This window comes from Capra hircus, chromosome 6 (assembly GCF_001704415.2).
Source record: "Capra hircus breed San Clemente chromosome 6, ASM170441v1, whole genome shotgun sequence".
Taxonomy (NCBI): domain Eukaryota; kingdom Metazoa; phylum Chordata; class Mammalia; order Artiodactyla; family Bovidae; genus Capra; species Capra hircus.
This window is the reverse complement of record NC_030813.1, coordinates 71,118,028-71,144,866: the sequence shown is the minus strand read 5'-3', so window position 1 is coordinate 71,144,866 and position 26,839 is coordinate 71,118,028. Positions and strand designations below refer to the sequence as shown.

At 42.0% G+C, this 26,839-nt stretch overlaps 1 protein-coding gene across 1 annotated transcript in view; it reads left to right on the top strand.

The window, feature by feature from the left end:
- The window catches only part of KDR (kinase insert domain receptor), a 46,930-nt gene that overhangs the window by 17,156 nt on the left and 2,935 nt on the right, over positions 1–26,839 (top strand). Inside the window, exons 13-29 of the mRNA XM_005681629.3 lie at positions 655–996; positions 3,035–3,181; positions 4,539–4,670; positions 6,932–7,038; positions 7,466–7,601; positions 8,190–8,294; positions 9,843–9,956; positions 10,536–10,624; positions 11,210–11,363; positions 14,840–14,937; positions 17,396–17,518; positions 17,671–17,782; positions 18,018–18,117; positions 18,527–18,632; positions 19,782–19,933; positions 25,103–25,202; positions 25,704–25,789. Coding sequence (XP_005681686.2) covers positions 655–996; positions 3,035–3,181; positions 4,539–4,670; positions 6,932–7,038; positions 7,466–7,601; positions 8,190–8,294; positions 9,843–9,956; positions 10,536–10,624; positions 11,210–11,363; positions 14,840–14,937; positions 17,396–17,518; positions 17,671–17,782; positions 18,018–18,117; positions 18,527–18,632; positions 19,782–19,933; positions 25,103–25,202; positions 25,704–25,789 — 2,203 coding nt within the window. The remainder of the gene's footprint in view (positions 1–654; positions 997–3,034; positions 3,182–4,538; positions 4,671–6,931; positions 7,039–7,465; positions 7,602–8,189; positions 8,295–9,842; positions 9,957–10,535; positions 10,625–11,209; positions 11,364–14,839; positions 14,938–17,395; positions 17,519–17,670; positions 17,783–18,017; positions 18,118–18,526; positions 18,633–19,781; positions 19,934–25,102; positions 25,203–25,703; positions 25,790–26,839) is intronic.

Genomic DNA, 26,839 nt, shown 5'->3' with positions numbered 1-26,839 from the left:
TCAGTGCATTTGACTTCACAGGAGAGAACAGTTGATTTTGACCCTCAAGTCCTGTGCCATGGTTTTGTCTCTGTCATCAGAGTCTTAGCACAGTGCTTGGCTTAGCGAGATTCAATCAATATTTATGGGCTTGGTGTTGAACACTTGACAAAGTTGGGTTTTGGGGAGACAGTTGTAATGACACTGGAGCAGTGCCCTCCCAATGCTGCCGATTTTGTCTGTTCATCTCAATTTATGGTTTGGCTTTAGCTGACTGGGATAAAATATTTCGGTCTGGGCCAATTCATGGTAATAAACATAGCTTTCCTGTCAGTGAGTGTAACATATCAATGAGGAATTAAGTTTGTAAATCTCATAGTATAATTATCCTCTTTCAATTTGAATTTTTTAATCTTAAAACCATACTTAGACTCCAAGTGGAGATTTTATAAATATCTGAGGAATTCATTTACATTTCCAAATAATGTGTTTTAGCAAAACAATACGTTTTGAAACCACATTGTCCAGTTTGGTGGTCTCGTTGTATTCTGCTGTCTGGGAATGCCAGGGCTTCACTTTCCTTGGTGCTTCATTGCAGACTAAAGGCAACACGAAAGCAGTAGCAGAAAGCCCAAGGTAAATCACTATCTTCTAACCATGGGTTTTACATTTCAGGGGGTCCTGAAATCACATTGCAACCCGGCACCCAGCCCACCGAGCAGGAGAGTGTGTCTCTGTGGTGCTCCGCGGACAGAACTATGTTTGAGAACCTCACGTGGTACAAACTCGGCCCACAGGCCCTGCCCATCCACATGGGCGATTTACCCACACCTGTCTGCAAGAACTTGGATGCTCTTTGGAAAATGAATGCCACCATGATCTCTAACAGCACTAATGACATCTTGATCATGGAGCTGCAGAATGCATCCTTGCAGGACCAAGGAGACTATGTCTGCTTTGCTCAGGACAGGAAGACTAAGAAAAGACATTGTGTGGCCAGGCAGCTCACAGTCCTAGGTAGGGCAGTCACTCTGGACCATCCAGAGGCAGTTGGGATGCCTTCAATGTAATGCTTTCAGGGCCCATGAAAAGATTGTCTTCTATGTGCTTATACGTTAGACAGATGAGCTCATATCTGACTCACCAAAACTCCTCAAGCCAGAAGGAAGCTAATCATGCTGAAGTGATGTATTAAAAAGAGAAAATAATCCTATTCTTTCCAGCCCTGATGGTGGGGTCACTCACTGCTATCTTCAGGGGATTACCCTAAACCAGAGACATTTCTGCCTCATTCTTGGGCATTCATTTATTTAAATAGACATGTATGTGTGAATGCCCACTGTGAGCTTGGAGGGTTCTGGAAGGTCACAGTGGTGACTCAGTGGGTAGGATGAGAACACAGACAACCTGTCGTAGTCCAGTGAATGCTCTGTGTCCATGAAGACTGGGATTGTTACCTGCTTTACTCCTTGCTGAGCTCCAAACATAGAACAGAGTGGCACATACTGCTTGATAAGACATTTGCTGCCTGGAGAGTATGGTGATGGGGTTGTTTTAAGACCTGTGAGAGCCCCTGGGAGGGTGCTGCACTCAGTGTGTGCCTCGGTGGTGTAGCTCAAGGTCATGAGTTGATCATTCTAATGAGCAAAAGGCTATGTAAGTTCCACATGAAGCCACTCCCTACACCTCCTCTAACATTTCACCTTGCACAAAATCTGTGCAGCCTCTGTCTCCTCTGTCTCTGGGGAAATCAGGCAGATTTAGAGAGTTTCTCTTTGTGCCCTCTCTCCTCATTTTCTCATCTCCTTAGTGTCCCTTCTTAGTTTCTAGGATGCATACATTCTGTTTTTTTAAGGAGAACTGCCCAGATAAGTTAATTTATACTGCAGTTTCAGACGAATAACATTTCAAAGGCCTTGGCATATTTTCAGGAAGGAACTAGGATAGATTTTGCTAGTGTTAAGATTCTGGTGTCGAAAGAAGAGAGTGTGGTCATCCCAAGGCTCTTCAGATCACAGCCCATATATGAGCATGGTTTTTCTGTTCATCTTGGTGACTGGTCTGATTTCAAGCTAATGAAAAACTTCAGAAAGAGATGTAAAGGAGGCTCCCGGCTTGCCATGCCCAGGAAACACTTGCTCACAGTGCGCTGGTTTGCTTCCCTAAGGACTTCCAGATTGCTTTCCAAAAATTATTCTTGGAAATAGACTCGAGTCTATTTGCTTAAGCCCTAGTGCAGTTCACTGTTGAGGTACTGTCGTTTTGCCAAATGTTGAAGTGGATTCTTTCAACAAAATTCCTTTCAATATTCAGTTAGTTTGGACAAATTATTTCCATAGCATTTTGCTGATTTGTAGGAAAGGTTAAATCTAGAGTTGTCCTGTACATTTAAACAAATACCCATGGGCTTAATTAAAAAAAAAAATCTTTGACTTTTGTTAGAGTATTATTGTTTTGTCTATGTTTTAGTGGAAATAGTATTGAACTAACCTTTTGGCTAACTAGATTCTGAATTCAGCTGTTAACTTAGTTACAGGGACTTGGACAAGTTGTTTAACCCATTTAATCTTCAAAATAAGACCATTACTCCCATCATAGAGTTGACAGTGAGCAGTAGAAGTAGGAAAATGAGTTTTGTAAAAAATACTAAATAAATATAAGGTGTTCTTTGTTGAATTGCACTGAAGTTATATACTTTCCAAGAGAAACATAGCAGAATTCTTGGGTATCAGTGGCTAGAATTTATCTATCTATCTGTTTGATAGGAGGGAAGTCCATAAGAATGACAGCTTTAATTTTGTGTTGATTACCAGGTCAAATCACTAGTATGAATGTTCAGAGATGCAGTAATCTGTCTGAACTGACTTGTTCCATTTAACTTTGCTCAGTGAACAACACTCCTGTTGTCCACCTCTGTGTATTTTCAGCTTAGTAAATTAATAGTTTACTAAATGGTTTAATAGTTTACTAATGTGAAAACCACTTCAAAAGTCATAACTAAATGTCCTGTGATTTTGTGTGTGTGTGTGTGTGTGTGTGTTGTGCGTGTACATAGAGCGCATGGCACCCATGATCACAGGAAACCTGGAGAATCAGACGACAAGTATTGGTGAAACCATCGAAGTTTCCTGCACAGCATCTGGGAATCCCTCTCCACAGATTACATGGTTTAAAGATAATGAAACGCTTGTGGAGGACTCAGGTGAACAGAGCATGTCTATCTCACTCTGACTGCATAATTTTCCTAGAGATATTGACTAAAGTCCATATTATATCTTTTTATTTGTCTATTTTTTATTTTTTTACTTCACAATATTGTATTGGTTTTGCCATACATCAACATGAATCTGCCACAGGTGTACATGTGTTCCCAGTCCTGAACCCCCCTCCCACCTCCCTCCCCATACCATCCCACTGGGTCATCCCAGTGCACCAGCGCCAAGCATCCTGTATCCTGCATCGAACCTAGACTGGCGATTCATTTCTTATATGATATTATACATGTTTCAATGCCATTCTCTGAAATATATCTTTTTAAAAAAATTATTTACTTATTTATTTTTATTAAGGTATAGTTGATGTACAATATTATTTAAGTTTCAGGTGGACAACATAGTGATTCTCAACTTTTCAAGATTATTACTCTGTTTATCATTATTGCATAATATGGGCTATATTCCCTGTGCTATGCAATATATCCTCGTAGCTTATTTATTTTATACATAGTAGTTTGTTCCTCTTAATCCCCTACCCTGCCCGCTCCCCTCTTCCCACTGGTCATCACTGGTTTGTTTTCTGTATCTGTGAGTCTGCTTCTTATTTGTTATGTTCACTAGCTTGTTTTATTTTTTAGATTCCACGTAGAAGGGTCATACAGTATAACATCTATGTTGTTTATTGATTGGTTTTAGGCAGAACAAAAAGCAGTATTAGTGTCCAGGCTCTGACTCATTTTGTAGACTCAGAGCCCAAGTATCCAGAGCCTGCTGAATTCTCATGGAAGCCACGGGTGCTGAGATAGCAACTGACCCTGACTCCTTGGAGTCAGACACTAGCCCAAGATAAAAGGAAATATGTATATTAATTTTTTTTTTCCTGGAAAGCTCCACCAGACCACATCATAAAATAAAAACCCTACTGTATAGCATGGCTTCCCAGATGATTCAGTGTTAAAGAATCCGTCTGTCAATTTAGGAGACATGGGTTCGAACCCTGAGTTGCAAAGATCCCCTGGAGAAGGAAATGGCAATCCACTCCAGTAATTCTTGCCTGGGAAACTCCATGGACAGAGGAGCCTGGCTGGCTACAGTCCATGGGGCTGCAAAAGAATCGGGCACACTCTAGCATCTAAACAACAACAGTTGTACAGCCCAGGGAACTCTACGCAGTGCTCTGTGGTGACTTAAATGTGAAAGAAATCCAGAAAAAGAGCAGATAAATGAATGCATATAGCTGATTCACTTTGCTGTACAGTAGAAGCTGTCACAACATTATAATGCAACTATATTCAAATAAAAATTTAAAAATAAAACAAAAACTGCATTTTCCCCCTTTCTCAGGCATTGTGCTAAAAGATGGGAACCGAAACCTAACTATCCGCAGAGTGAGGAAGGAGGATGAAGGCCTGTACACCTGCCAGGCGTGCAGTGTTCTTGGGTGTGCAAAAGTGGAGGCATTTTTCATAGTAGAAGGTCAGTGGGAATTCATAGACAATCAGATTGCTTTTAAAAATTAGCTTGTATCTGTACTCAAGTACTTTGGGTGGGAGGGTTATGGCTGGTTTGTAATATTTTTTGTACTTTGTAAGTTTTCTACTATAAATATATATTTATTTTAACCAGAAAATATAATTAATGTTATTTTAATTCTGCTTGCATCACCTTTCTATCTCTGCAGTTCTCACTGTAGAAAAATTCTTAGCCCGGCAGGTAGAATGTCTTTCTTTCCTTGATTCTTTCTTCATATGTCTGGCTCAATTAACTAGTTATAAAAATTAAGCCCCTATATTTATTGGGTAGAATTACTGCCTAGTCATGAAAATCAGTGCTATCTAGATAGTCACAAAGGTTCATAGTTTTTATTGGACTGGAGATAATTAAGATTCAATTGTGAACAATGGACCATTGCTTCTCTGAAATGGAAAATTTGGGGTTCTTTTCTAAATGAATATGCAGGAATAATGTGAAATCTAGCATTTTTCTCAGATGGGAACGGTAATTTGTGACAGAATATTTTATCTTCAAAAGTGTGTCCCTATCTTTAAAAAAAAAAAATAACCCATGAGCGGGACAATGAAACTGTATTATGTGGGTGAAGGAATGGTATGCAGGGGGAAAGGAAAGGAGTGTTGATAGATGGAGGAATTGACAGATTTCTATGAACTCATCCTAATTGGTCTCTCAAGGTCTAGATTTTAGTCCCTTTAATCTGTCTAATCTATGTTGCCAAGTATTACATCTCAATACTTTGACTTCTTTTTGAATCTGTAGGCTTATTGCCATTTTATAACCTGCACTTGCAAACAAAGATCTCAAGTGGCATGGCGGTTGGTCACATTCAAACTGCTTTATGCTTTAGGGCAAATCCTAAGGGAGATTTCCAGTTCTCTCCCATGTCCTGCCTCAACTCTATTAGCTTTCTGCAGCTGGTTTCAGGGAGGCACTGAGATTATGTTTACTTTTCACCAGGAGAGAATATTAAGAAAGGATGAGGTATGTATTTAACGCTCCTGCTAGTTTCCCATATGTTCATATGGGAGTATTAATGCACCAACTTATATAGACAGTTGTATCTTTGCACCTCCTACTCTGAACAAACAGACGTTTCAGTCTCTATGTATAAATGGAGAAATCCTTCAGTAAGACCACCAGAGAAACAAAGTCTGCTTGCTTCCAAGCAGGCTTGATGCTTGTCTCTCAACTGTAACTCTTATTTTGCTAACTAATTAATTACTTGTCTTCCTGTCTTCTTGAGGCTGCCTGAGCCAGGCTCACAGCTTGTGGCCTGGTTTGATTCACATTGCACTCCTCCAACAGGCAGGTGACCCTAAGTGATAATTGCTTCCTTATCACCACTTTGCTAATCACTCTTAGTTGAAAGCCTCCTCTGGGCTTAATTTTCCCCCCACTCAGAGCTGTCCTCTGGAGTCCTGAGCATCTGCAGCTTCCTTGCTGACCTTCAGCTTTTTCTCTTCTCTGTCCTTTCATGAGTGATTGTGCAATCATGCACTCACTTCAGCTCTCTCTCTTTCCTCACTGAGGCTACTACCACATGAGGATGGGGTAATATAATGTTAGCTGGTGTTAAACAGACCTTGTTTAACTCTTGACCATTCCAGCAACTTGTTGTGTGCCCTTGATGAAATGGCTTAATTCTCTCTGAGCGTCTTCTCCCTCTGAAAACCGAGGGTTATTGAGAAGACTTAAGTGGCATGACATATTTAAAGTGATGTGCACCTAGTGGTGTCACCAATGGCGTGGTCACCAATGGTTCTCTGGCCAAAGGAATACATTTATTTCCCTGCTTGTTTTCTTAAACAGTCCTCCTCAAACTCCATACAGATCAAAATATAGACTATCGGCACAAAATCAGACGTTTATTTTCTCCACATATGGTACTTTTCTTTTCTACAGAACATGATCTGTTTTCTTTCCATCAAAGTCTGCTCTTCTTACAAACACTTTGTTTGCCTTTTAAGATATTAATATTTCTCTCCTTAATTACTTTAGAATTTTATTGTTGGAAGTTTTCATGAGCAATGTTTTGCAAACTTTTAAATTATCCATTAAGAATATTATAAGCTCCATCCAAGTTAGAGATTGTGCCTATTAATGCCTAGGATTTTTCTGAGTTCATAAGAGTGAAATTTTGCTTTAGTGATTGAACTTTGTTGTTTTATGTCAAAAGGTATGAGTTTCCAGTTGTTGATGTTCATTCATTTGTGTGTTGCCAGGTGCCCAGGAAAAGACAAACTTGGAAGTCATTATTCTAGTAGGCACTGCAGTGATTGCCATGTTCTTCTGGCTACTTCTTGTCATCGTTCTACGGACCGTTAAGCGGGTAACAGAATAATTTTCCTTCTGTCCCATTCACATTAGTTTTCATGATTAATGAAAGCTGACTGGAGTTCTTTGAGTTGATTCTTTCCATTGTTATTGGCTCAATAGGCACAATTTTATTTCTATACAATAACGTTCTTACCCACTTGCTTTTGGCTGGACCACTGGGCTTTAATTGATAGAAGCAACTAGAGAAGAAATGGGCTTGGACTGTCTGGTGTAATTAAGATTTGAGAATTAAACTCTGAGCTCATTTGCAGGTTGAGGGGACACTGGGAACAGAATTATACTAGGACAACCCTCACACTCCATGAGCCATTTAGAAAATGAGACACCAAGAATGGGGCTTCTATAAAACAACAATAACAAGCACACAAAACAACAGCCAAACAACAGTGTGTGTGACTGGAAAGAGTAATGCTTTCCAGGCCAATGGAGGGGAACTGAAGACGGGCTACTTATCCATCGTCATGGATCCAGACGAACTCCCCTTGGATGAGCACTGTGAACGCCTGCCTTATGATGCCAGCAAATGGGAATTCCCCAGAGACCGGCTGAAACTAGGTGTGTTTTCAATCTATATTGATTTGATATTGGGTTTCCTAGGCCATCTCATCCTCATTTAGGCTGATGATAGATCTAGTCTATTCAAGTGTTAGATTCTGGTTTAGAAAATTCATTTCATCTCTCGAATTTGAGTAATCATCCATTTAGTCACTGAGAAGTAGGCTCTTTGTATAATTGCTCAGAGCAGGACATTTGGAGAGTGAAGATAATGAGGACCTGGGAGAAGCCCAGTGAAGTGAAAGTCTCTCAGTTGTGTCTGACTCAGTGCCCCCTACATGGACTGTAGCCTGCTAGGCAACTCTGTCCATGGAATTCTCCAGGGCAGAATACTGGAGTGGGTATCCATTCACTTCTCCAGGGGAATTTCTCAACCCAGGGATCGAACCCAGGTCTCCCACATTGCAGGCAGATTCTTTACCATCAGAGCCACCAGGGAAGAGGGAGGTATTAGATTACTAAGCCAGGACAGAGGGGTCAACAGGACTGTCCGTGAAACTAGGGTGTATGGTCATCCCATCAAGTCAGAATCTCTGCCTATGGTTTCAGTAGTGATAAAGTCCACGTCTGTTTTGTTGTTAACTCTAGGTAAGCCTCTTGGTCGTGGTGCCTTTGGACAAGTGATTGAAGCAGATGCCTTTGGAATTGACAAGACAGCAACCTGCAAGACAGTGGCTGTCAAAATGTTGAAAGGTAAAAGCAAAACTATATGGTGATATGTCCCTCTATCTGTTTCATCCCGTCCTTTAAACATGATGAAAGGCTTGTATCAGTGGCTTTGTGGCTAGATGGCCCCACTAGCCAAACTTGCAGCCAGACTATATAATGCCTTTGGGCAAACTGGATGAAAAGTTCCTCTCATGCTAGGGTTCATGGCCTGGCAGGCAAAGTTGGGATACATTTCAGCTACCCTACTACTGCCCCACCTTGCCTGAGAGCCCCCGTACAAGAAACGGCTTTTACAACTATGTATATATTTAGTTGCTAGGCCATAGGAAAATAAAAGCTTGGTTACTTCAAAGTTGTGTTTTAGTGTACTGTGGTGCCTTAACAAGATAACTATAGACAATCAAGAAGCAGAAAGAGAAATGAGATCTAAGAAGTAAAAATAGTAGCCATGTTCCCTAGAACTGGAGTATATAAACGATAATATGCAGAAGAATGATTGTGCTGGGGAAAAAAGGATTATGGGTGACATTTTAAGAATTAAAAGTTTCATAAACAGTTGTTGGGGGCTTCCCTGGTAGCTTAGAGGTAAAGGATCCACCTGCTAATGCAGGAGACACGGGTTTGATTCCTGGGTCAGGAAGATCTCCTGGAGAAGGAAATGGGAATCCACTCCAGTATTCTTGCCTGGGAAATCCCATGGACAGAGGAGCCTGGCGGGCTACAGTCCATGGGGTTGCAAAAGAGTTGGACATGACTTAGGAACTAAACAATAACAGCAAACAATTGTTAAGCCTGATAGTAATGGTATTCTGGTCTTCCCATTTTAACTGGGGGAGGTTATGCCTATAAAGCTCTGTGCTAGAATTGTGATGTGCTTTCACTGATAGAGACAGTGCTGCTGATCCTCTGCCAGTAGATCTTGTGCATTTTGAAGCCATCTCTCTCCTTTCGCCTTTTCTGCCTTGTGGACAAGGGGGTGTGTAATTTTGAGGTGGCTCATCAGGGTCTGAGGTGTGGACCATGTCTGTGAATCATAGTGAAGTGTAACCCGTCTGGACAGGATCAAACTCACAGTCTTAGCCTCATCAGCCTCATGTGCCAACTGGCTTTGCCAGCTGGCCCTTGTTAAGTTTCCTGCTCAGCACAGATTGATGGGAACTTCAGCAGAGCCCATAACACATGAGGATATTTAATACATGATGTTGCTTCCTTATGAGGAAGCACTGAAATAATCAGGCCCTAGGAAGCATGGTAAACCTGATATGTGAAAATCCACTTTTGTAAAAGAAGAAAATCTGGGCATGATTTCATTTGCAGATATATTTCTCCACTTTGCAAGAAGACCTCACAGTGGCTTCCTTCAAATGTCAAGCATTGTGGGTGCATTTAAAGAATCTGATCTAGAATTATAAAATATAACTTATATTTGTCTTTTAATGTAGCTAGTCTGTAAATTGGCCCATAGTTATATTATCCCTGGAGGGCGGGTTGCACAGATGCATGCAGTGTGGCATTCATCCTCCTAAGGTAATGCCCTCATGTTTGATTGCCATCTTTGTTCTGTGTCTGTAGAAGGAGCAACACACAGTGAACACCGAGCCCTCATGTCTGAACTCAAGATCCTTATTCATATTGGCCACCATCTCAACGTGGTCAATCTTCTTGGTGCCTGTACCAAGCCAGGGGGTGAGTGTCTATGGATGGCTCTGGTTGTGGGATTTCAGCATATACTTTTCTGCTGGTATTTGAGGGAACCACCCAACTCCCATGGCCTTGGTTTCCTTAAGTTAGGAAACTTTGGCAGATTCCTAGATATAAATATATTTCATGGAGATTTAATGGGAACTATAGATTATTCTAGAACTTCCTATGAATTAAAAAATGCCATATCACTATATTACAGTTTGCTTCCTATGTAAAAGGTGTTCAGAGGAGAAAAGTAAACTTCTTCCCAAATTTGAGAGCAAAGGAATTTAAGAGTAGTACTCCCTAAAATGAAATCAGCTCAGGTGATTGTGTGGAAAAGCAAGTGGGTGGATTTTCTTCTGAAATCTTGACTAATCTTTTATGGAATTGCCTGTTAGAAAAAGAAGAAAATTACAATGTAAGGGAATGGCAAGCAGCTGATTTCTGTGATCCTGCTTCCAGGGAAAGGTTGTAGCCTTGTCTATGATGTTTTCTGACTCATTGATGTATTAAAAACACTTGGTGAGAAACATGAGTGAAAACACATTTTTCTTTCTTGGCATGCTGTGCTATCTGCAGGGCCACTCATGGTCATTGTGGAATTCTGCAAGTTTGGAAACCTGTCAACTTACTTAAGAAGCAAGAGAAATGAATTTGTCCCCTACAAGGTATGTCATTTTCAACCTCGACTGTGGCCACATTGTAAAGCAGAGGAAAACTCAAAATGGTACAGATGAATTGTTTTGGTAAAATCCTGCGAGGAACTTGTGAGGAATCTTTTCGTGTTACTTTCTTGGCTGTTGTATTTTTCTCTTTTACCTTCTGGAGGATACATCTCGTGTTTGTTTTTGTGAGTGTAATCTACTGACCCATTATAGGTTATGCTGAATAGGGGAAGGTGGGTGACTAAGGAAAAAGAATGAGAAGGGGAGAACAGCTCAGGATTATTATGTCTCTTCCTTGGCCATATTTGGCCCTATCGAGTATCAATCTCACTGTCAAAGTGCCCTCATGTTGGAAGTGTGTCTGAGGGAAACTGCAAGCAAGGCCTTTATCTCTAAGTTAAAAAGGAACCAGGCTTTATGGAAGAAAATATATTATGTAGCACACCTGCCCAAAACTTCAGCTCAGAGATTTCATGATCCTGAAATTGATGTCCCTCATCTTCTTCTAATAGTTACAATTGCTTCTATAAGTTTATATCTTAGAGATTTTCTGGTATTTAAGGAGTTTGTTCATCTGTTTCTTTATAGACCAAAGGGGCACAGTTCCGGCAAGGGAAAGAATACGTTGGGGAGATCACCATGGATCCTAAACGCCGCTTGGACAGCATCACCAGCAGCCAGAGCTCAGCCAGCTCCGGGTTTGTTGAGGAGAAGTCCCTCAGTGACGTGGAGGAAGAGGAAGGTACCTGCCATTGCTTCCTGCATGCTGAATACATGCTCTTGTGAGAACAGACCAGGTGACGGGATGTGACAAAGAATTTTGTCCTGGAAAAGTCTCACCTAATATTTGGAAGAGACCTAAATTTCTAGAAGGCTTCCATTCAGTTTCTCCAAAAGTGAAGGGCGGAAGGTTTAAAGAAGCAGTGGGCTAGGTTGTGAGTGGAGCGTGGCTAGCCTGAGAAATCTTGGTCTTCTGGGAGAGCTAGGCAATTGGCAACAGTCAAACCAGTGCTCTTCAAGAGTTGGTTCAACATGTGTCAGCAGGAGAAGCTCAGTGCAAAGGAGACTCCCTGGTGGCTGATCAGCCTCCCCATTGTCCACAGGGGTTCAGCCCCACCTTGTTTGCTTTAGCAGTACAACAGAAGTCCTTCAGTTACTCACACCCAACCTTTTCCAAGACAGCGTAGGCATCTATTGTTTCTACCCCATCCCAAGTGGCTTATCAAGTCTTCCATACTTCTTCAGAGAAGTCTTGGCAAATACCTGTTTCTTTATCCACTTATGCTTCCAGTGATATTTTCAGTCAGTTCAGTCGCTCAGTTGTGTCCGACTCTTTGCGACCCATGAATCGCAGCATGCCAGGCCTCCCTGTCCATCACCAACTCCCAGAGTTCACTCAGACTCACGTCCATTGAGTCAGTGATGCCATCCAGCCATCTCATCCTCTGTCATCCCCTTCTCCTCCTGCCCTCAATCCCTCCCAGCATCAGAGTCTTTTCCAATGAGTCAACTCTTCGCATGAGGTGGCCAAAGTACTGCAGTTTCAGCTTTAGCATCATTCCTTCCAAAGAAATCCCAGGACTGATCTCCTTCAGAATGGACTGGTTGGATCTCCTTGCAGTCCAAGGAACTCTCAACAGTCTTCTCCAACACCACAGTTCAAAAGCATCAGTTCTTCAGCACTCAGCCTTCTTCACAATCCAACTCTCATATCTGTACATGACTACTGGAAAAACCATAGCCTTGACTAGACGGACGTTAGTAGGCAAAGTAATGTCTCTGCTTTTGAATATGCTGTCTAGGTTGATCATAACTTTTCTTCCAAGGAGTAAGCATCTTTTAATTTCATGGCTGCAGTCACCATCTGCAGTGATTTTGGAGCCCAAAAAATAAAGTCTGACAGTTTCCAGTGTTTCTCCATCTATTTCCCATGAAGTGATGGGACCGGATGCCATGATCTTCGTTTTCTGAATGTTGAGCTTTAAGCCAACTTTTTCACTCTCCTCTTTCACTTTCATCAAGAGGCTTTTTAGTTCCTCTTCACTTGCTGCCATAAGGGTGGTGTCATCTGCATATCTGAGGTTATTGATGTTTCTCCCGGAAATCTTGATTCCAGCTTGTGTTTCTTCCAGTCCAACGTTTCTCATGATGTAGTCTGCATATAAGTTAAATAAGCGGGGGGAAAATATACAGCCTTGACGTACTCCTTTTCCTATTTGGAACCAGTCTTTTGTTCCATGTCCAGTTCTAACTGTTGCTTCCTGACCTGCATACCGGTTTCTCAAGAGGCAGGTCAGGTGGTCTGGTATTCCCATCTCTCTCAGAATCTTCCACAGTTTATTGTGATCCATACAGTCAAAGGCTTTGACATAGTCAATAAAGCAGAAATAGATGTTTTTCTGGAACTCTCTTGCTTTTTCGATGATCCAGCGGATGTTGGCAATTTGATCTCTGGTTCCTCTGCCTTTTCTAAAACCAGCTTGAACATCAGGAAGTTCATGGTTCACGTATTGCTGAAGCTTGGCTTGGAGAATTTTGAGCATTACTTTACTAGCATGTGAGATGAGTGCAATTGTGCAGTAGTTTGAGCATTCTTTGGCATTGCCTTTCTTTGGGATTGGAATGAAAACTGATCTTTTCCAGTTCTGTGGCCACTGCTGAGTTTTCCAAATTTGCTGGCATATTGAGTGCAGCACTTTCACAGCATCATCTTTCAGGATTTGAAACAGCTCAACTGGAATTCCATTACCTCCACTATCTTTGTTCGTAGTGATGCTTTCTAAGGCCCACTTGACTTCCCATTCCAGGATGTCTGGCTCTAGATGAATGATCACACAACATTGTGAATATCTGGGTCGTGAAGATTTTTTTTGTACAGTTCTGTGTATTCTTGCCATATGAGTGGAGCTGTGCTCCCAGCCTAACTTCCAGAACCTCTTCCAGCTTCACGATACCCTGTATATCTGCTTCCCTCAGAAGGAGCAGAGACAGCCCCATGGAGGAAGAGATTGGGCTTCTTGACATCTGGCTCTTCTTGAGGCATGAGCATAGAGTAGTTCTGTTATGAAACAGTGGAAGAAACCCACTTCTCTTCCCTTTGATACTAGGCCACAGAACATTAAACTAACCTCTTTCCCATAGAAGCCAAGCAGGCGGTGTGAGGTAGACTGTGGTCTAGAAAAGCATGGTGGGGTTGTCTAGAGCTCATATAACCCAGCACACACTGAGTGCAGCAGTCTCTGCCCCATCTTCTCTCTCACAAAATGGTGGCCAGTAAGCGGGAAACCCAAGAGCTTGAGGGGACCATTGGAGTAGAGGGGGTGTTGGCCTGGAATTTTGCCTTCAGCTTTTTGGAAAAAGAAGAGGTTTCACTAATTTTTCATGGAGAGGCCTCCAGCCCTAAACATAGAAAGTCAGTGAGAAAAAGATTCAAGTGTTTTTATTACTTACAAGGCTAGTATTACATCTGAGTTTTCATTTACTCTGGTATTTGTCTCCAGGAGAGAAGCCATGCCTTATCTTATCTGACCAAAGTTAAGAGATCATGTTGAAACACCCAGTAATGTCTTAGTGTTTATTTGTACCACTTGCCCGGAAGTAAATAACATGAGTTTATATAAATTTATCTTTCTTTCGATGTTCCTGTCATCTCTGGTTCATATCCTTGAAGGAAACAAAAGCATCCTCACAGGCCTGATTTAATGTGTTTATAGCATTTTCTCAGCTTGAAAGTGAGAGAAGTAAATATATTTTTGGTATTTTTAGTTATCCGTTGTAGATTATAATTTGACCTTTGGCCTTTATCCTAGGACAAAGCTTAGAGAGAATAGATTCAATGACCCTGGAGATTGTTGTTTTATTTTTAGAGTTCTTGATATGAAGCTATTGTTTATCCCTCTGGGTACGTGAAAAAAACAAGTTTAAAACAGCAAATTTGTAAAAGCCCTCTTCTACCTCCCTGTTATCTATGCCAGTTTTACCTCCATTTTGCCTCCTGGATTTGTTCGCCCAATTTGGCTAAAATGGAAAAAACCAATATTTTTGCTAAAGGGTTTGATGAGGGCTAATAATATACCATGATTCAGCATATTTACAGAAAAGAGAAGCATTCCTGACATTTAACTCCCAACTTTAAAAATGAAGATTACTCTATTAAGCTTAGAAACAAATACTTTCTGACTGAAATACCAATCTCTGTGCTCCTGTATCTTCTGACAGTTTCTGAAGATCTGTACAAGAACTTCCTGACCTTGGAGCATCTCATCTGTTACAGCTTCCAAGTGGCTAAGGGCATGGAGTTTTTGGCATCACGGAAGGTGAGACAGAGTATCTCTTTACGTCACAGATTTAGAAATGAGATGTCCAATGCCAGCCCTTTGTGTTTGTCTGGAACAGTAATTCATTCACCACTCTTGGGACTGTTAAGAGAGTCTATTGGGGAGGTTCCATTTCTACTCATTAAAGAGATATTAGGAGCTCATGAAATTAATTCATGTGATAAATAGCTTCCAAGTGTCAGCAGTCTCCTAGGCCAGGGGTCCCCACCCTCTGGGATCTAATGCCTAATGATCTGAGGTGGAGCTGATGTAATAGAAATAAAGTGCAGACAGAATAAATGTAATGCACTTGAATCATCCCCAGACCATCCCCCAACTCCCAGTCCATGGAAAAATTGTCTTCCCCGAAAGTGATCCCTGGTGTCAGAAAGTTTGGGTTCTAAGCACTAAGGACACTGTGTGGGCAAGTAAACAGACTGTCTACCTGCATGGAGATTATGTTCCAGTGGGTGAAACGAACAATAGAAACAAGTGAAATACCTAGTGGTTTAGATGAGAATAGGTGCTGTGTAGAAAAACAAGCAAGAAAGAGTTATAGAGTCTGTAGGAGCTATATGTTTGTATGTACAACTGCCTCTGTCTGAACACTGATTTTAAACTGAGTGGACATGGCTTGAGGGAAACACGGAATTTGAGCAATGGCCTAGAAGAGGTGAGGGGCTGAGCCTTGCAAATATCTTGGCGTAAGAGAGCCTATTTTTCCTTTCTTTTACATTCATCACCATCCATCAGAAAGTATTTGTTAGTAGTATAATTAGAAACCAGGAAGGACAGACTTTAGAGAGAGCAATTGAAAGAGCTAAAATTAGAAAAGTAGGCTGAACAAAGGCTGAGGTGGGTACGTGACAAGTCACAAACATTCCAAAGGTTGTAAACATCGTGGAGGGAGTGAGGTTGAAGTCACCACCCTGAAAAGAGTAAAGTGGCTGGTTTTACATGAAACAAGACAAATTCAAATCAAGTTTCAGGAAAAATGATCATTTGACGGAATGCATTTGCTGCAGCCTACTTGCAGAAGAAGGACTTAACATTTTTATTTTGTTGTTTGTGTCTAAATTAGGGTGAAATCCCTCAGCCATGTCTTTTTCTGGAGTTTAAAGCTTGTCACAGCTTTCAGAGCCTCAGGATCCCAGAGGTTTCTGCCTGGGAACTCTTGTCTTCTCGCTCCCAAGGAGAAGGGAGAGAAGTGGAATCTTAGAGGATTTTCCCAAAGAGAAAGGCTTTCTGCCCTTCTTGATGATTTTATTTTACCATGTTTTAAAGGCCAGAGCCTGCCATTTAGTCAGGGCTCCTTTCACAGGGAAGGGAATGGGGGGTGGAGGTGAGGATTCTTTCATTTCCCTGCATCTACCAGCTGATTCTTGAATAACACCTGGTTGCTTCAAAAAAGGAAGATCTTTGGTAGGGCGTGGAGGAGGAAGTAGGAAGGACTGTGTTTTTTGGAGTCTCCTGGCTTGCTTAATCATACTATAAAATGTGCTTTGTAAAAAACTTTTTTGAAATTTGCATAGAATTTTTTCTCCATTTATAGTTATTACAAAATACTGGCTATATTCCCTGTGTTATACAAATATATCCCTGTGCCTTGCTTGTTCAGAGGAAAAGTGCTATAGAGATGCAAGGTGTGGGGTCCCTCATGCTTGGCTCACGCATCACTGTTCCACAGACCTAAGAGTTTCTCATCTGAGGCTTTCATTCATTGCTAAATGTTCCCCAAGGCTCTTGTTCCGTCACAGATCTGTCCAGTAGAGATAGAACTGCTTAGTGTAGGAAGTTAGATGAAGTTAGGAGATGCATAGAAGAGAGAAACTGAGGGACAGAAAAGAGTAGAAAGAAAGCCAAGGAGAATTGGCTTTTCCTTTTGTGTGCATCAGAGAATCTCCCTGATGGGCGAGAGGCTGAGAGTGCCTTCATTGGCTTCTGCGATAAGCCAGCACTTTGAAAACAGGATGAGCCCCACTCAGAATTGTTTCTCAGAGCTTGTCCAGCTTCGGTTACATATGAAGTGGAGAAACCAACAAATGGCCCCAAACCAAGGAGAGCCCCTTGTTTCTGAGTCCATGCATTCATTCATTCTAGGGCCTCCTTGGAATAACACATTTTAACCGTATATGGTGCCAGGCAAAAGGGATGTGTGGATGTGACCAGAAACACATTCTTAATTGTGCCCAAAGAAGTCTATTTATGACTCCATCAGCATGCTATAATTTGATTATTTAGTTCCAGAGTCCGAGGCTGTTATGGAATAAGCAGATGTGTGTCTCAGTGAAACTCACAGACTTTTTTCCCAAGTGTTGATAAAAGATGTTAACCCAGTGCTTGTTAATCAGTTGGTTTTCTGATGTGGGTTTTTTTTTTTTTTTTAAAGCATGAGGTCACAACAGATGTCGAAGGGATCAGCTAGGCTGAACTCTAATGCACACAATTCTTTTTGCAGTGTATCCACAGGGACCTGGCAGCGCGAAACATCCTCTTGTCGGAAAAGAACGTGGTTAAAATCTGTGACTTTGGCTTGGCCCGGGATATTTATAAAGACCCAGATTATGTCCGAAAAGGAGACGTAAGTTTCAAAGATGCACCCTGCGATCTATTAAGTTGCAGAATCCAAACTCTCCTGGGCCAGCCTGAGAAGCTGTGTGCAGGCATAGTGGAAGTTTTTTCTTCAGGTTTTTGCCAAGTTGGGTTTTCATTCTTCGTCTTCTACCCCTACAGGCTCGCCTCCCTTTGAAGTGGATGGCCCCAGAAACGATTTTTGACCGAGTGTACACAATTCAGAGTGATGTGTGGTCTTTTGGTGTCCTGCTCTGGGAAATATTTTCCTTAGGTAAGTCCCTTCTCCTTGTTCCTCCATCTGTGCTGCAGAGAAAATGATAAAAGTCAGTTACTCCTGTATCTCACCTTCACTGGATGAAACTTACTTGGAAGCTTTGGGTTATAAAAATCTTAAAAAGAGAGAGAGAAAGAAAGGGGGGAAAAGATACACATGTGAAGAAGGTGTGAGTCAGGCTCATATATATGTGAATTAGACTCAGGGATTTCCCATTCCTGTTTTCTTTCAGGTGCTTCTCCGTATCCTGGAGTCAAGATTGATGAGGAATTTTGTAGGCGACTGAAAGAAGGAACTAGAATGAGAGCCCCTGATTACACCACACCAGAAATGTAAGATTTTACACTATTTCTCTATCCCCCTTCTTTACTCACAAAAATCCTCCCTGCCTAGAAGACTTTCCATTCTGTGTACCTCCTTTGTGGCCCAGTGTATGTCTTACTTCTCCCTTGAAGTCTTCCTTGATAATCTCAACCACAGAGTCATCCTTCTTGAAATGACAGCAGTTTATCTGTACGAACCAGTCAGTCTTTACTAGATGTTGATTTATGACGTTTCCTTTTCTATACACACTTCATGCTCCAAGTGTAGGGCTCTATGTCTTACATAGTTTCATATCCCTATTTAGCATCTTGGCTCATGGTGGACTCTTTATAAATGTTTACTCATTCAAGTGCTTATTTTCAGCATCAGATCAGGAGGAAGGAGGCAGTTGATGACATCAGTGTTTTGCTTCCCTAGGTACCAGACCATGCTTGACTGCTGGCATGGGGATCCCAATCAGAGACCCACATTTTCAGAGCTGGTGGAGCATCTGGGAAATCTGTTACAAGCTAATGCTCAACAGGTTTGTGACCTCCATGCAAGAAGCTTCTGCAGAGAGTACTTAGCTGTCCAGGGCCCTCTTGCTGCCTTCTCAGGGCCACCACACTGTCCTCTCAGCCACTGAATAAGGAGCCACATTCCAGATCTGAGCAGAAATGCTTTTCTAAAAGCCTTAATTGCCCCTTTAAACAGATGAGATCCTAATTCATAACCTGGCAGCTGATCAGTTTTATTTTTACTGAGGTATATTTTGGTGTCTTCGGGTGCTCTTATGAAGTGAAAAAAGCAAACAAAGACAACAAACGAAACCCCAGAATTGAAAAAAACAAAACTTCGTTGATTAAGTGAATATCAACAGTGGGTGAATATCAACAGTGGACAGAATTTCAAGGAATTTTAAATACATTCTTCAGGCAAAAACATATCTGAATCCTGCAAAATAAATGTTTTGTTTTTCCCCCCTCCATGAAATTCCAGGCCCCCATAACTTCCATCACAGGATTTTATTGTAGTCTTTACCCTTAGAAAGTTATTTACTCTCCAGTCAACACCTCTTACCACAGTGAATGGAAGCCAATTTCCTCCTGCTTTTCTTCTGAACAGCTGGGGGACAGTGTGTCAAATCTGTCATTATCAATAAACCTCTCAAACACTGAGAAGTATCAAATTGCCCTTTATTTCTTTCTCTCTGATGAAATAATGTTAAGTTGTGTAACCTTTTCTCAGAAGACCCGTTTTCCTGCACATATATTGCTTTTCTTTAGACTGTCATCAGTTTTTCCGTTGCCTTGAAGTGTAGAGGCTAAAATTGGATGACATGCCCTTTAAAGGACCCGGCTGGTGTAGATGGGACTTTGTGAAGAAGTGATTTCTAAGCCCTGCGCAGCTCTGCCCGTTCTGTTGCTCCAGCTGTAACCACAGCCTGCGTACTTCTCTGTGTTTTGCCCATCTCGTGTTTTGTTAGTTCCTTAAGTAGACTCTCATATACACATCCCTCTCAAGTGCCCTTGTGTTTTTGACCAGCCATTTTTAAATTTGTCTTAAAGTTTTACCTTCAGATATGAAAGCCACGTTCCCCATAAACAAGAAGCCCCCATGGGCTTTGTTTTTCATGTGAAGGCTCTTGAAGGACTGAAGCCATAACAATAGCACTCTGTGTTTATTGTTTCAGGATGGCAAAGACTACATTGTTCTTCCCATATCAGAGACTTTGAGCATGGAAGAGGATTCGGGACTCTCTCTGCCTACCTCACCTGTTTCCTGTATGGAGGAAGAGGAAGTATGTGACCCCAAATTCCATTATGACAACACAGCAGGAATCAGGTATGGTCTAAGGTCAACATCCCCTGGGGGGAAGGGGCTTCAAGGTCATCCTAGGGAGGTGGGTGGAGGAAGAACATCGTATGAAGTTGCTGCATTTCACTTGCACGTTCACCCTTGGCCCTGAGAGGTCCTCCTTGAAGGGCGCCTGGGTAGGTGAATCTCTTCCCATCTGTGGTCCACATTGCGGCCGAAGCTCTTCCTTTCAGAATCCTAAGCCCTGCAGCTGCAAATAGCTGGAATGCCATAGTTTGTTAATCTCCAGAAAAAGAGACCAATATTACAAAGACATCTGTATTTAAATTATCCCCATGTACTCTTTTATTAATGTGAATTAAACAGCTTAGGAAAGATTCAGGAAGGAAGAGTTCTATGCGTTTATGAAAGCACACGTTTGCCTCTCTGGCTGGGATACAGTTGCCGTGGGGATGCATCCTGAATTAGACTGGACAGCACATCTTCAGAAGCCCCTCCCAAGTCTGATTTTCAGCATTTTATTTGCATAATGGGACTTCTGGGCTTATTTAAAACACATGCGCTGCAGTATTTTCCTGATTTGTAGAAGGGTTCTGAAGGCAGCTTTCTTTTTATTCTCTCCCAGCACCTGCGCATAAGGAAAGAGTTGATACGGTTTCTACAATATGATATTAAAATTGCCTTTCATAAGCCTGGGACTACTTCACTTCACTTTGTTCCCGTTCCCACCCCTTTGGATGTTTTCCTCTTGTAACTGCACCCCTGACAATATAGGCCCAGCCTGCCCCCTTGAGTGCGCACAGGCTGCAGGGGGCGCCTTCAGGCTCAGGGTCAGGGGTGGGGGTGGGGGGCTTGGGGGGAATGGAGCTCTAGCCTGTGGCGAGGGTGCCAGATGGCAGGTGGGGAGGCACCCTGGTCAGCGTGCCCTGTGGACTTGCACAGGGAGGGCAGCAGGAGTGCTGCCATGGGAGACAGGAAAGCTCAGAGTGGGTAGAAGCCAGCTAGTAAGCTGTCCATTCCATCTGTGTCAAGAACTTTTGGCATTTTTGAAAGAACTTTTTCTTACCAGGTTTTGCCAGAGTTAGGCAAAGTAGATACTATTATCTTTTGATGTAAATGTTGAATATGAGACTCAGAACAATTACCTGGAAGAATATGATATTGTGGTTAAAGATCCAGATTTTAGAGTCAGAAGAATTGGGTTTCCCTAGTGGCCCAGATGATAAAGAATCTGCCTACAGTGTAGGAGGCCTGGGTCCGATCCCTGGGTTGGGAAGATTTCCGGGAGGAGGGCATGGCAACCCCCTCCAGTATTCTTGCCTGGAGAATCCCCATGGACAGAAGAGTCTGGAGGGCTACAGTCCAGGGGGTTGCAAAGAGTCGGACATGACTGAGTGACTAACACTTTGACTTCATAACTGATTTGGATTCCCAAGTCTGCTCTTTGCAGCTCTGATCTAGGGCAAATTTTCAGTGTGACCTAGGCTGGGACACTGGTGTACAAAAATGATGACTTTGAGAATTACATGACATGAGTTTCTAACTGCCTGGTACCTGGAGAATACCCAATAAATAATAGCTATTAGGTGAGCTGCTTAAAACACATCCCTGGGATGAATCCCATTCCTCTGAAATCTAATTCAGGGCTGTTTTCTCCCATACCAAGGAGGGGGCCTCAAATAGAAAGGGGAATGAAATGAAAATCTGAAAATCCATAGTTCCACCCTCATATTTAAAAAGTCGTAGTTCAAGTTTAACTGGCCTTCTGGTATGGTAATTATTCCTGCCACACTGTTGCCTTCTGCTTGATCAGAAAGCCATTTGATCATGAGCTGTGTTTCTTGGGTTTTCTGTGACCAGGTGGGGTGAGGACCCAGCCGGCAGCCTCTTGGCTCACTTGGGTGCTTTGCATATGGTGCTGAGAGTTGATGAAGTCATGTATGTGTGATGGAAGTGCCAAATGCGATGCTGGATCTGAAGCAGGGCTGCTAACGTTTATCCCCAGAAGCGTGGACAAACGTGACACCACACTCCCAGTGCAGGCCTGGCTGCTATTTGCTGTCTGTGCTTTTTGAATTGGTCTTTGCAGTCCAGTTTCTCTTTTATCCAGCCATAATTTGAAAAATAAAATGGAAATTGGAATCTCTTGTCTGCATCCCCACTCAATCCCTTCCACTTTTTTCCCTTTTCTAAAAATAAGACACCACGGTCACATTTTAATCATTTAGGTTAAAAGAGAGGCAAAGTCCAGGCGTCTACACACAGCACACTTCATTGCGATGCTCTCTTTTGGTTCTGCTTCCCTCAGGAGCAAGAGGAGAGGTTGGGGTGCCTCTCAGGGGACTTGTTCCATTATCTTCATGTTGCCAGTCAAAGAGGAGAGCCGAGGTGTCTTTCTCACTTTCTTCCTGCTTATAATTTTCAATTTCATTGTGTTATAAATAAGCAGGACAGAGGCATCCCTGTGGGAGCCAACCTCCTGATTTTTTGCCCCATTAACTATTTTAAAAAATATTTGTTCAGCATTTATTTAGAGAAGAGGCTGAGAGGTATGTAGGGGAAGGGTGACGAGGGAGGACCACTAATGTCTAGACTCTGCTTTGTCTCTAATTTCCCTGTGGATCAGCTCCGGCCCCCAGTTTGCATGCTTCCTGCAAGAAAACACATCTTAATTGGGCTCATCTTCCTTACAGGGTAGTTTGGGGACCATCTGCGGTTGTTCCACTGTTTCCCCTGGGAGTTTCACCTCCCACTCCAAGCAGCTTATCAAAGACTTCTTTTCAGTTCTCTCCCAGAGAAAGGTTCTGGCACATACTTTTTTTTTTTTCTTATTTTGGTTAATTGCTAGTGATGATTTAAATGCTCCTTGTAGATTGATGCCAGGGACAGCCTGCTGGCTAGATGTTCCTGAATTTGGCTCTGATATTAGACTGCTTGAAATGAACCTGTCCTTTCTTCACCTTTTGTCTGTCTCACAGCCCACATTCCCCCTCCTCCACTCCATATCACTGCACGCTCAGTGCACACATGGAAGGGAGCAGGGCTGCACGCACATCAGGTGCTTAACAAAGAACTGAACAATTATATCCAGTACCCTTTTCTCCCTTCTCCTTCCTAATGCTATTCCAAGGGCATCAATGTGGAGTGAGGTAAAAACAAACACAAGCAACCCTGCATGGGCTCTAGAAACCTAAGTTTGAGCTCCAATTCTAGTTATTTCCTCCCTAAGCCATCACCTCCTCTTTTCCAAATAAGAAATAAGAAAAACCTACTGTGTAGATTTGTTAAGAACAGATGCAACAATGAAAATGCCTTGTCAACTGGGACTGGCTGAACAATGTTTGAAATTATTGGGTTCAGAAATCAGGAAAGTAGCCTTTCTAAGGCAGCTGCATTACTGTCCAAGCTCACCAACTCTACTTGATGCTACAACTCAAATACCTCTGGAATCTGTCTACTTCTCCAGACCTGGGGGCATCACCTTTTGGTCAAGCTGCCCTTCCTCCTCCTAGATAAGTGGAACAGCTCCCTAATTGATCTCATGATTTTTGGTCTTACCTTCCTGAACCCAGAGTCATCTTTCTAAAAGGTGTTTCTGACTTTGTCAATCTCATGCTTAAAATTCTTCAGTGGCTGCTCATTGCCCTCAGGATGATAATCCAGGTTGTCTAGTTATGTGATTTTGGACAAGTTCCTTGACCTTTCTGTCTTAGTTCCGCATCTGTCGCTGGGCTCATGATACCCACCTAGAGAAGTACCATGGAGATGCCATGAGGCAGTGGTTGAGGATCATTTGACACAGTGCCTGGCACATGGGAGTCTCAATAGAGGGTTCCTGAATGAGTGAGTGAATGAATGATTGACTATGGTACCAGTAATTTGGTAGAACTATCACTTTGGGGGACTGGATCTAAGAGAAGTAGGGTTTTCAGTCTCCTTATTTTTAATACATTGTGTCCTCTTTCCCGTGGGGTTTCCTGAGTGAGGATGTCACTGGTGAACCTCATTCTCTCTTTGTAGAGGAAAAACCAACCTCCTCGGGCAGGGGAGGAAGACTTGGTTTCCATTATCCTCCTTTGCCCAAATGAGTCCTCTCTTTACTTGGGCACAGAAAACACAAGGAATAAGCAATGTATCTGGAAGGCTGCTAGGATGGGAAGTACAGTGGGATTCAGGTGAAGAGTGAATTTGCTGTAAGACTTTGCTTCTCTCCACTTGGGCTGATTTTCACAAAATCACTCCGACTCACCCAAAGTCACGTGGTAGGGGAAAAAGCACCCCTAAGGAACAGGTGATGTGCTGTCTGACATGTTCTGTCCTCTGGACTCTTGAAAGAAACTGGTAGTCTTTGGAATTCGAAGGAGGAAAACAAGCTTTGGTTGATGGATCATTACTCTTTCTAAGATCCTTTACCGCCCACCGCTGATCACCTCATTCATCCTCCAGATATCTTTGTGAGTGAGGGAAGGAAAGCTTTGGCCGGTACATCTTAAAGATGGGGAAATAGGGACATAGAAATATATTCATGGCTTTCCCAAGTCTGTGTAATCCATGGTAAACTTGGAAATAGGCAAAATATCTCATGATTCTCAAACTACTGCCCCAGTTCTGGGGGCCAAAAGCAGGAGATCGTGAGATTCAGCTCCCATCTACCCATTAAGCCTCTATTACGTATAGCAGGAGAAGGTGGTTTCCAGAGTCTGCTGGGTTCAGCATCTTTTACTGAACCCAGTGAAATCTGGGAGTGTTTCCTCTGCCCATCTTTCATGGAATGGTTGCTCTGTGGACGTTGTCTAGCTAACTTGCCTAGGAGATGGCCAGAAAGATGTGAAACACTCGGCAATATGCTGAGAGCTTAGTGGAGGAATCGCAGGCAATCGGGAAGCCAAGTAGTAGGCAGACCACTGAGTCTGCTGTTATTGTCTTCAGTCCAGCCCTGGACCTCAGAAGTAAGATTCAAAGGAAAGGGGCTCATCTAGGCCCCTCCGTTATATTATACTTTTAAATGGACTTTCACAGGAAATTAAGCCTTCTGTGTGTGCTAGCAGAGATTTTTGTTTTGTTTTTCTTTTTCCAGAGGATGTTTTGAAGGTCGCTATTAAACTTGTGGTTCAAAGATAATGAACTTAGGTATCACTTGTGGAATCTGCAGTCAACTATACCACTACTAAAATATAAATATTTGTTCTTTTGCAGTCAGTATCTGCAGAACAGTAAGCGAAAGAGCCGGCCCGTCAGTGTAAAAACATTTGAAGATATCCCGTTGGAAGAACCAGAAGTAAAAGTCATCCCAGATGTAAGTACATCTTTTAAAAATAGTCTTAGAAATAATACCAAAGATGAAACATTAGCTAGATAAATATTAGCCTAAGCATTAGAGTCTTGGAGCCTCATTATGAGGGTGCCCTTGTAGGTATGTGTCTTGGGGTCATTATAGTGATGGAAATTATTGGGCCACCTTGTTTTTTCCATAAGTGAAGCCCCTGGTTAAGGTTCAAGACAACTGAGCTTCATGCCCAATTCCACTGAAATGTAAATAATATTATTGTGGAAAGAGGGATAGAAACGGGTCTCCTTAGCTTCTTTCTGAATTCCTCTCTTCTTCCAGGCCTGGGTCGATTGTGGAAGCAGTTGCTTCCTCTCATAGCCAGTACAGTTTCTGGCTGTAATACCTTTACCTGTCTCTGCAGAACATGAAAATGCTGTCTCAGAGATGGGTTAGGAAATCAGTTTGATTAAGTGATTGGTCAGTATATTACACTCAATCAACTGTGCCATCTCATTGTCTTTTAAAAAGGACAGCCAGACGGACAGTGGTATGGTTCTTGCATCTGAAGAGCTGAAAACCCTGGAAGACAGAACCAAGTTAGCCCCATCTTTTAGGTAAGGTTCAGCCAAATAGAAAAGACAAATTTCAAAGGGAATTTTTGGAAGGAACGTAGGACTTTGAGCATAAATGCAGAGTTTTCCTTTTTTTATATCTTTATCGGTTAGGCAAATTTGCATCAACCTAACTAATAAAGAACAGAAACAAACACATTATCTGGCAAGTCTAAAAAGAATCTGAAATAAGAGGATTTGGTTGCTTTTTACCAGATTTTATGTATACTAAGGAATTTCTGAGCATATTTGCTGTGGTCAATGGTTTGTGTGATATTGGCTAAGTGACAAAAAGGTCATTGGCTTGATCTTTAATAAAACTCTTGAGACAGTTAAAATCTTTGTGGAGTCTACAGTGAAGAATTTTCAAACCTGAATAGAAATGGTGCACCTGTCCTTAAGTAAGCCATCGTCTACTTGCTTAAGTTATTTAAATACTATTGGCTGAATTATTGAGTATTTAATTGTGGGGAAAACAGTGAATTTGGTTCTGAGTATAATATCTTCCACATGGTTCTATAGGAATTTGTAGTTGTTTTGAATAGATGTACCTGCTTTTACAGCTGGCTTCCTGTAGCTTCTCTGGTAGTTCAATCAGTAAAAAATTTGCTTACAGTGCAGGAGACCTGGGTTCGATTCCTGGGTCGGGAAGATACCCTGGAGAAGGAAATGGCAATCCACTCCCGTATTCTTGCCTAGAAAATCTCATGGACAGAAGAGCCTGGCAGGCTATAGTCTTTGGGGTTGCAAGAGCTGGACATGACTTAATGACTAAACCACCTCCACCTGCTTTTAACTTAATAAATAAGAAACTCTGTATTTATAACAATAGTGGGATGTAGAATGGTTATTTATTTTCTGGCAGTTTCACTCTAGGTATGATTGAGAAGATTTTGATCTACCTATAATCTACCTGTTGGATAAAATGGGAGCCCCCTTGCATTATTGAGTGATGCTCATGTTAAGAAAAAAAAAATTAAAATGTGCCATTGTGCAATTTTATCATTTGCCCTAGGCCCATGATGAGAAATTGTGAGAGCCAATTATATGTTT